Source organism: Larimichthys crocea, chromosome XIII (assembly GCF_000972845.2).
Source record: "Larimichthys crocea isolate SSNF chromosome XIII, L_crocea_2.0, whole genome shotgun sequence".
NCBI lineage: Eukaryota > Metazoa > Chordata > Actinopteri > Sciaenidae > Larimichthys > Larimichthys crocea.
The window spans coordinates 45,213,699-45,224,038 of record NC_040023.1 but is presented as its reverse complement, the minus strand read 5'-3'; the positions used below and the strand labels follow the sequence as shown (position 1 = coordinate 45,224,038).

The following is a 10,340-nucleotide window of genomic DNA, read 5'->3' as shown; positions in this document are numbered from 1 at the left end:
TCAGAGTTTTCATTAATGCGTTTTATTTTTTTAAATGAGGTGATGTGAAAAGTTGAAGAAACATGATCCATTTTTGTCAGCTTTAGTCATATGGTTCAAGTGAACAAGCAAGAGCACAATAACACCCACAAGCAAATGTCCTGTATACACACGACTACTCTTAAAAGGAGAGATATCCATCCACCAATGCTTAAATTATTAATTTTAAAAGATATAGATTATATATGACATTTCACCCTAATTTGTGGAGCTTTCTAAGTGTTACTCTGAGCTTTGACAGCCTTAATATCATTTTGCACAATAAATCACAGAATTCTCGCCAGCGCTTTATATGGTTGCGGCCCGCTACGCTAAAATTTCAGACCGCAACGGCAATTTCCCCCCGTTACGTTATTTTTAATATAGCGTAACGGCTGTTTTCAGTTTTCGTCACCATCGTCAAAAGTTTTTTTTTTTCCTGCGCACTTCAGCAGTTTTCAAGGTGTCAAAATCAGCTGACGTTTGCTTGGTGCTGTCTTCCTACAATGGTGTAGCCGACGTTTGATGAACCTACACATGCGTACTCTGCGCTGTTGATTTTAGGTTGCTAGGAGACAGATGCCTGGAAATCAGTTCCCCGAGAGAGAGAGAGGGAAAAAAACGACAACTGAACTCCCGCTCGATTCCCAGTGATAGCTTTCTTTTGAGCTGGACTTTGAGCTGGACTTCGGTGAATGTCATAATTATAACAATGAATGACGGACCCCCTCGCAAAAAAAGAGACATTCGTTCTTTCTTCATGGTCAGAAATGTAAGTGCACCAGTTATACATGCTTTCCATCACGCTTGAAAACGTGTATTATCTCTATTGTTTGTGTCTGAGTTTACATATCTTTTGACAACACCCTTTGCAGGTAACACACTGCCAAGATCCAAAGATGTAACAATTTTCCACTAAGTATATACAACATAAAAAATGCAATTTATTCCCTCCAGGTACCTCAAATATGGCCCATTTTGGGCACAATTTTTCAAAATTTTCGCATCAAGGAAGGGGGGTCGGGACCCATCCCCCCGCTCGGTCGCTACGCTCCCTCGCCTTACCCCATTACTCTAAAATAAAATCCTGGTGAGAACCCTGAATCATATTAATTACTTGATCACACTTAGGAAGTAAAGTATAACAGACCCTTGACCCAAAAAAGAAGACCTCATTGTAACTCAGTGTAACGACTTCATTTAGATTTTGTTACATTATTCTGATGTTACTCTACTCCCTCCAATTTCAGACACCAGGCATTGGAATTATCAGGCAAAGGAATTATCAGGTCAGTTGATTTATCATCCGGTTTAATTTCAATACATTTGCCCACAAGTGTAACCTGTGGATATAAAAGAGCAGTGTGTAGAGTTTATGATTGAAACAAGTGAGAGTAATTGGAATTTAAGTTCATAAGCATAAAGGTGTGAGGCTTACCTTTGTGTCCTTAGTCCTTTTTGGTTCTGTGAGCTCCAATCGGGTGCACGTCGAGCCAACAATTATGGCATAAACTGCATCATCCTTGGAAGTGTACCTTTAATAAGAGAGAACAGTGACTAGAGTCAAACTACTACAGGCTTTGTGTTATTTTACAATAACAACAAAATCACAAGATGTTGCTCTCTCACCAGACAGTGCATTTCCCCTTGCAGTTCCCTTTGCAGTCCTCTTTCTGAACCTTCCAAGGTCTGGAACCATAGATGGCCTCGCCATTAGTCTTCAACCAGCCACCAAGTCCCTTCAGCCTTTCCTCAAACAGCGGATGAATCTTGCCATTTGCATCTGGCCCAATGGTCAGCAAGTAGTTACCTCCCAACGCCACCACACTCACCAAGTTCTGAGGACAGAGAGTGTTACATTAACGCTGAATAATCAAATGTTTGATCACAAATTGCTGGACATACATCAGCTGGCAATGACCTACTGTGACTTCTCACATTTATGATGGATGATAGGTCCATGACCTCGCTTGCTTGCATGTCTTTCCGGTAGCCCCAAGAAATCTTGTCAATACTCTGGCATCTCTCCCATTTGTGATTTACAAGTTTATCAGGCATGTAATCAACTTTACAGGTGTAGAAGTCACCATGTTTGCAACTGGTGTCTTTACCCCACCCGTCATTGGTAACCACCTCATCCTGAAGAAACACACAAATTGTTATCTACAGGAAAAAAAACTACTAATGTTATTTTCTCACATTTCATAAAATGATGCTTCTGTGTGAGGATAGGTCCACATTATGTCAACAGACAGTGATTAAATACTTGCTGTATTGAATCCTGTTGTTATAAACTCTCTCTCACCTTGACTGGACTGGAATTGTAGAGCCAGGCCAGAAAATCCTTGGATTTCCAGTAGGTATCTGGTGCCTCCCAGTAACCATTACCCCAGATCAGTTCAGGTTTATACCGAATAACAAGGTCCCTTAGCTGTGGAATAACCTTTTCATCAACAAATTTCTGAGATTTGAATCCAGAGTCTTTGTCTGACAGGTAATCTGGGTTGAACCATTCCAACTGAGAGTAGCCGACACCAAAGTGCATTGACCTGTTGGCAGAGAAATATACACACTTTAGTCTTTATGTCAACTATTGCAAACCCAATCTTGGCAATATTGGCAACAGCCAATGTTTTTTGGCTTCCAGTGTAGCCAGCAGATATCTGGAAAACAGACCAGCTTTCTCTGAAAAGAGTTAAATCTGGAGTATCTGGACTTGGTTGTAGATCCATGAAATGAATCTTGGTCCCTCGCCTACAGATTCTGTATTCAAATGCAGATATTTATTAATTTATTAATTATTAACCTGACTGATTTAGTTAGAATTAATGCCAATATTGTTTTTGTTTTTTGGTTTGTTATATCCGACCATTGGCTGCTGCTGTACAGATGACCCTGACCCCTGAAAGATTTTCCTATATGAATCAGCCATTATTTACATCATCTTATTGTTACTTTTTAACTTCCCTCACTTATTTTGCTCTACAGCTTTGTCATTAGGGATTAGTTTTTAAAAAAAGGCATATTTTAATGAATGTAGATGCAGCATTCTCATCTACTCACCTGTTTCTGACAGCTGAAGCCATGTCTCCCACCAGGTCTCTGTGTGGGCCTACATCCACTGAGCTCCAGTTCCGAGATTGTGCTGAAGGCCAGTTTGTGAATCCATCATGGTGTTTGGCTGTGAATACAACATACCTGAAAAAGCATGTAAGCATTAATGCCTTTACACATTTCTGTAACAAGTAATTAGGTATTCTATTACAAACGGCTTTTAAGATCTGATAATTATATGTTGTTGAATAATATTAGATTGTTGTATTCTGATCATTATGCTCTGCATGCAAGCAAGAATATAATTGAAGCCTGCAGGTATTGCTGTAGTGAACAAAAGATTTGCTGCAGTCAGAACCAATTCAAATACATCTGGTTTGGGCACATTTTATAGCACTAGGTGAACACCTTGTTATGGCAGAAAGAAATCAATTTGTCTTACCTGGCTCCAGAAGCTTGGAATAGCTCTGCCCAACTTTTTGGGTCGAAAGATTCTGCGGTAAAATTGGACACATAATCTTGGTAATTAGAATTTTTCCCCTGCCGCTCCCAGATCCACTCAGCGTTTTTCCCGGAAGCAGGGACTGAGTAGACCCCCCATTGAATGAAAATCCCGAGCTTTGCTTCGTCATACCAATCGGGCAGGGGTCTCTTGTCCAGACTGGTCCAGTCTGCCGAGTAGCGTGGTGTGCATCCAGCACATCCCCACACAAGTAGGGAAATCAGACAACTCAAAGGTGTAATGCATGTCAGTCGCATTTGAAGTGGCATGATTGCTGAGTGAGTAAGAGTATAGTACTAAGAAGCTCTTGTTAGATATATATATACAGTCAGGCGCATTGCGTGACTTTACCTCTATTGGTCAGTAATGTTTGCATTACGCCTGAAATTCCCCTGAAATTCAGAGTGCTGATGTGGGAAGGGCAAACTGTAGAGTCAATCTCTGGTGATACAGTTCTTACTTAAGAGGGATGCTCATCCCACTTACATTTGACTCAGTATTTTCTGATTTTGTGCAATTCCAATTAAAGGCAAACAAAAAGCATTTAAATCCTAATAGCTTTAAGCTCTTTATATGCTGTAAGGTAGTCAATTCATACAAAGCTTGGGATTTCAGTGAATACTGACTGATTTCTTGTTCTCTGCTATCAGGTTCAACCACTAGATGGCACTAATTGGGCCTTTTTTTGTATCCCAACTCTGCAGTTTGCTCACCTGATGGGAGTAGCAGGGAAAAGTACATACATGCATGTGCAGATTAGAAAGTCTCTGCAGGTAGAAAAGCCCATATATTATTAAATGTGATAAAAGGAAATTAAGTCCACAATTACACATTTATTGCAACAACACCCACAATGGCCCCATTACAAGCACAGAGCTCATACTATCTGTTAACTGTAATATTTTTGGACATAATGTTATGAAATGGCCTATTTTGTCTACCCTCTGTAAAGTTAGGAATAATCCAGAAAACTCCAACTTTGAAGTCCATATTGTCTCTTGTTATCAACCATGCAAAGACATGTGCAGGAAATAAAAGACCACTTTTCTGATACTACTCCTCCAGGGAAATCACTGAAGTCTGTAAACGGTCAAAGATAACATTATCTTACAGTTATAATTTAACATCAGTAACAGTATGGCCACAGTTAACTCAAACCAGTGATGCGCGGGTTGATCCAAATTGAGCGGGTCACCAAACAATATTTTTAATGATATTCGGGTCGTGGTCGGTTGGGTCGTTTGAAATAAAGATGCCCAGTAAAGTTTTGTAATTTATGTAGTCTGTGAAATACATAGACTTTATTGGCTGAAAAACTGGCGTGAAGATGCCACAAGCTCTACAGGAGGTAGAGAAAGTATAGACTACTTTTTAAAATGCGGGTCAGGAAGCGGGTTGGGTACAATATTTCACAATTATTTGCTGCGGTTCCGAGTTTGGGTGGGTTAGTTTAAAACGTCGGTCGGTGCAGGTCGATCAAACATGGTCCCGCGCATCACTGACTCAAACACAGCAGGCTACAGACTCAAAGTGTGTGACCTACATCAGTGCAGACAGCCAGCTGTCTTTCAAGCATCTGTTTCTCTACTAAGTCCTCCACTCTGCCAACCTCCACCTCATCTACGTCGTCCATAAAGCTTGACCAATCCGTACCACCATCGGAACGTTCCATGGGTTCTGGTTGACTGGCATGGTGAACGGGGGCAGAATCATCATGAGTGGTGGTGACACAGTTGCAACTGTCACAAATGCCGAAGCGCCTGAGTCCTGGTGAAACACTGGATCCAGTAAAGGTTCGCCTGCAGCTCTTACATGACACTGGCCAGTAGTGCCTGTGGACCTATCAATGTGGTCAACACAGTGAGAGAGAAACACTCACATTATACTTCACTACATATCAAAACTAGGCTAGATGGCACAACAATGTACAAAACCCTCGTTCTTAGAGTTCTTACGCTGAGGGCATGGCTGCGAAGATGCTCCTGTCTTGTGAACCTCTTGCCACACATGGGGCAAGGGAAGGGCCTCTCTCCTGTGTGGCAACGGATGTGTCTCTTCATGATTCCCTTCTGCTTGGCAGTGTATGGACAGAATGGGCACTTGTGAAGTTTCACTGGCACCACCAAACCATCACCTGTAGGGGGAGAAAGAGGCTGACTGTTTAGATTTTCCTCAACATAACAGCACTGCACCACTTTAGAAAGCACTGAATTCAACATATTAGTTTTAAATTGCTATTTGAAGCCTACAGAGAAACATATGTCACACTAGGCAATATGCAAGAGCTTATCTTAAATTACCTGTGTCCTCCCCAAGCCAATCAGACTGGATCTCCATGATGGATGATCCCACAAATCCTAAACCTTCATCCATTCTGCCTCCTCCTGTGCTACTACCTAGTCCTTGGTTAAAGCGCTGCCCTACTCTGTCCCCCAGAGGACTGGCGCCATCACCTCTACCTAATATCTCCATCAGCTGCCTAGCATTAAAAGAAGGGCCGTATCCCAAAGGACAGCGCTCGTTGGATGGAGATGGACTTGGGGGAAGTAGTCTGCTATGATGAGGGTTATGGAGAGAGGGCCCAGTATATGAAGCCAGGTCTTTGGTGTCAGGAGATTCCATAAGCTCCTCATCGGGATCGTACTCTATCTTGGGGTTCACTAACTCCGGGGTCAAAGCAGACGATGAAGAGGATGAGAGATTAGACTGATCCATGTGCCCCTTCTGTCCTTCACTCCCTGATCCAAATTCCTCCCTGGAATGATAGTCGCTGTCCACGTCCCTGCTGGTGCCAGGAGTTGCGGCGACCGGCATAGACAAAGGGGTTCTGCCCTGCCCTGAGGTCACAGACTCTGGACCTAAATCCGATCCTCTATCTGCCTCTGCAACCAGTGAATGAGGCTCCACAGCTGCTCCACCACTAGAGATTGTCGCAGCAGGAGTGCCGCTGTCTGCAGGACCTATCCCTCCATCCTGTGCCTGGTTCTCCTTCTCTGTGCTCCTTTCCTTCTCCTTGTTGCATATTTCCAAAGACGAACGGATGTATCCCTTACAGAAGTTTACCAGATCAGTCATCTGCAGGTAGCTGGCTGCCGACATCACCTCAATCACATTGCTTCTGTTTAGGGCCAGGCGTCCAGAGTACAGGAAGTCCAGGATAATAGAGAAGGCATCGGCTGTTACAATGTCCAATGATGCTGTGCTGTAACGCTGTCCGCTATCCTGAAAATAAATATATAGGAGAAGTATAAGACAATGTAGATCTTCATTTAATTGAAAATGCTAATTCTGCTGTTCATGGAACGAGACTGTGAGCCAAATCCTATTTACCCTTTTCATTATTTTTAAGTGTTAACTTTGTTACTCCAAATGTTTTCTAGTAGTAATAATATTTAGAAGGAGTAGCAGTGCAATGGTTTTTGCTTTAACAGATCTGTAATTTCTGAAAAAAAATTAAAGGATGCACTTTAACAACAAACTGGATGCCCTACTTTGACAAGATCAGCAAAATGTGGCCTGCAAACACAGAGAAGAATCAGCTCAGCTCCCTCCATACACCCCATTGGTGAGAGTATGTTTTATTTACTATATTCCTCACTGCTTTCACAGAAAGTAATCTGCTTTACAATACATTATCTTAGCTCAATTATTACATTTGTTTCCTGTGAAGCCATGCCTGACAGCTGGCCACTTCTCCTAGTAGAAAAGAAGCACTTAAATGATCTTTGCTCACCTGCAGATAGTGAACCAGAAGAGCCCGGAAATAGCCGCTCCCAGCAAACAACACATTACGATGGGCTTTGAAGACACGGCCTTCGACAAGGATGCTGCAGTCACAGAAGAAGTCCCGCTTACGTTGCTCGTTGAGCTCAAACAGCAGTTTGGGCAAGTAGCAGGGCACTTCCATGTCTGCACCTCAGTGAGCCTTTTCAGTAAAAGGGAAGAGAGAAAGGCAAACCCTTGGTTTGGAAACAACTGAAACAATGCTTCAGGTACAGCTTGTACCCATTTTTCTATGTCAAACAATTGTTTTTGTTACAGCTTCAATCTTCATTCATATTTAGACACACGATGACACAGTTTATTTGTATCATATTTTATAATAAAATGATCATAGAAACATAGGAAACACGATTACACACAAATACACAACAATTTTAGTCATTAGTATAACATATTGTTAAAAATAAGATTGTCCCACAACAGGTTTATATTGGACTTTTTTTTTTTTTTTTTTGCTTTTGATTTAAAATGAACTAGACACTTTATGATCTCGTTTGATTTTAGTGCAAGAGGCAGATTTCTCCACTTTGCTGGCATATACAGATTAAATTATTAAAGTCAGGCACAGTGGGTTACAGGGAAAGAAGCTTCAACTAACTTCATGAGCTGACACAGACTGGGATTTTCCATCACGTTATAACATAAAAAACGACAAACCAAACAGACACACGTCTGCAGGAGGAAATCAAAACACAAGGCAGCTGTCAAACACCGCTTTGTGTTTGCTCACATGCTAACTTGTGTTGCTATCGCAACGGTATCCTAACAACACCGACTGCACGTTCCGATGCACGGCGACACACACACACACACACAGAGATAAAATGACACACATCGCGACCTCACCTGTATAATTACGAGACTGAACGGTGGCAAAAGTCTCTCTCATAACACAAAGACAGACATTAGCCAGGTTCATTCTCCCCGTGTCCATCAGCTAACAACTTCCGCTTTCAGCCTTGTTGACGTTTTTCGGGTAACCAATCGGTGAGCGGCGGAGGCGTGGCCTGTGCGGCCTCACTTTTGTTTACAACCCCTCATTAGTGAACATAAAACCTGAGACAAGGGGGGACAGACTCAGACAGATCAAGTTATTAGATCTAGATTTGGTCTGCATGTAATATGACAGTGTAACTTCAGGCATTATCATAAAATAAGGGACGTGTTTGACCTGTCAAAGTGCTTTTTTAGCAAGGTGCAGATATTGCCTGTAGATTGTATTGTTTAAACTAACCTACCATACAATATTTTGTCTATGATCTGAAACACATTCATGGAGTTTCTAGTAACATGTTCTCATTGTGTCTGCATGGGTCCTCCCAATGTACTCCGGCTTCCTCCCATAGTCCAAAGACATTCATTTTAATAGGTTAATTGGTGACTCTAAATTGCCCGTAGGTGTGAATGTGAGTGTGGATGGTTGTTTGTCTCTATGTGCCCTGTGATGAACTGCTGACTTGACCTCGCCTCTCGCCCAAAGTCAGCTGGCATAGGCTCCAGCCCCTCTGTGACCACGATGAGGATAAGTGCTTACAGATAATGGATGTTTTTTTTTTCTTTTTTGCCATCTATGTGTTTGAATTCATGATACATGGTACATAACAAACAAAACTATACACATAATTGAGTAATTGCAGTTTGGAATACAATTGAACATAGAGCTCTAACTCATAAAGTTTTTAGTATCAAATAAACATGTTTCCTTTTTGTGGTGTTTATCATTTGCTGCAGTATAATGTGGTTAGTCCTGTTTCATACTCCAATGGATACTCATGATATGTGGGGCAACTGTAGCTCTGTTGGTAATTAAAAGACACACAATGACACAAATTAAATTAAATAAAATAGACTTTAAACGCTGTGCAGTCTATGCGAAAGTGCCAAAAACTGCAGTTCCCCCATGTTAAAATGTCCAACATCAGTGTCACAAACAAACGTTTTGGTCTCTATAGCTAATTCTCTGTTCACGATAACTGTAATTAATCTGATTTCTTTTGAACTCATGTCGTATATTCAATGGTGATGCAGTTGAAGATGTTTAAAGAGAAACTCCGCCGACACTGTCTTAGCTGCATAACAAATTTATTACAATAAGTTCAATATTGTAACAAGTAAAACGTTACTTGGAGAGCCCCCAGCCGAATGATAAGACTCTTCTGATCTATGCAGGACAAGCCCTTTTATACAATGGAGATCATGCTTCCAAGACATGCAAACAAAATTAACAATATCCTATAACTCGTGTCAGAGGGAAAAAGGAAGAAGATAGGCCCTTTTTCCAGGATACCCCAACATATGGCCTTAACCTTTGACCTGATCTTTCCCCTGCTACATCATAAATATCATCTCTCCTGTCAACGGTGCCAACCTGATGGTTTTTTGATACCCCTTTCCAAATAACCTCAAAGTCAGGATGGTTCAAAAGAACAGCTGACGACCAAAATAACTATCTTGATATAAACTATATGAATATAATAATACTAACATTAGTATGTAACTATGCATCTTTGTGCAGACACCTCACTCACCTGTTCAAATTATATTAAGGCTTCAAGTTACGCATAATTTACAGCATGGCCACTTTGACTGACAAGTAGGTGTCATTGCAGGTGGCCTGTTTGAGCACCCAGGTGTTATTCGGCCCACCTCAGATCCAGGTCTTTGCTGATATTTAGATTGCAGGACAACAAACATGGCGCCAGCCAGAGCTGCATATTTCCATCTGTATTAACCTGAAAAAAACAAAAAACTTCTAAACTGGTAATTATGTGGGTCTAACAGTAAAATAATTTTTTTCACTTTAACGTCTATTTATTTCAAGTTATGTCTGCTTTTCTCCATTGCACAAACTGATAGTGATGATGACAATGATGATGGTGATGATGTTGTGGGGAAGAACCTCCAAGTGTCACACTCCTTCTCATACCAAGTCCGGCATGCCGCTGAACAACCACAGGCGGCTTGCGCCTGCCCACGTTGTCTG

The 10,340-nt window shown here is 41.5% G+C and overlaps 1 protein-coding gene across 2 annotated transcripts; it reads right to left on the bottom strand.

Annotated features, from left to right (window-relative positions):
* Window positions 1-8,362, bottom strand: zbtb8b (zinc finger and BTB domain containing 8B). 2 transcript variants are annotated; one of them, XM_027287309.1, is made up of 13 exons: window positions 8,204-8,362; window positions 7,308-7,499; window positions 5,875-6,796; window positions 5,530-5,708; window positions 5,118-5,414; window positions 3,707-3,743; window positions 3,515-3,566; window positions 3,082-3,216; window positions 2,324-2,567; window positions 1,957-2,157; window positions 1,648-1,856; window positions 1,457-1,553; window positions 1-1,361 (listed from the first exon to the last, which is right to left on the bottom strand). In XM_027287309.1, the coding sequence occupies exons 2-13, from the start codon at window positions 7,479-7,481 to the stop codon at window positions 1,245-1,247; spliced, it is 2,664 nt and encodes an 887-aa protein (XP_027143110.1). In that variant the 5' UTR covers window positions 7,482-7,499; window positions 8,204-8,362; the 3' UTR covers window positions 1-1,244. The 2 variants fall into 2 exon arrangements, with proteins under 2 accessions (XP_027143110.1, XP_027143111.1); XM_027287310.1 differs by lacking the exons at window positions 1-1,361; window positions 1,457-1,553 and having other exon boundaries at window positions 1,700-1,856; window positions 1,944-2,157; window positions 8,204-8,359.
* Between the last annotated feature and the right edge of the window lie 1,978 nt (window positions 8,363-10,340).

What these genes read in the sequence shown, in the direction of transcription:
- zbtb8b (XM_027287309.1), bottom strand. Translation starts at nt 7,481, where the DNA reads ATGGAAGTGCCCTGCTACTTGCCCAAACTGCTGTTTGAGCTCAACGAG. An exon ending in TTGGCTTGGGGAGGACACAG is followed by an intron (nt 5,709 to 5,874) that starts GTAATTTAAGAT and finishes CTCCCCCTACAG; the next exon opens with GTGATGGTTTGGTGGTGCCA. An exon ending in TTCCAAGCTTCTGGAGCCAG is followed by an intron (nt 3,217 to 3,514) that starts GTAAGACAAATT and finishes ATGCTTTTTCAG; the next exon opens with GTATGTTGTATTCACAGCCA.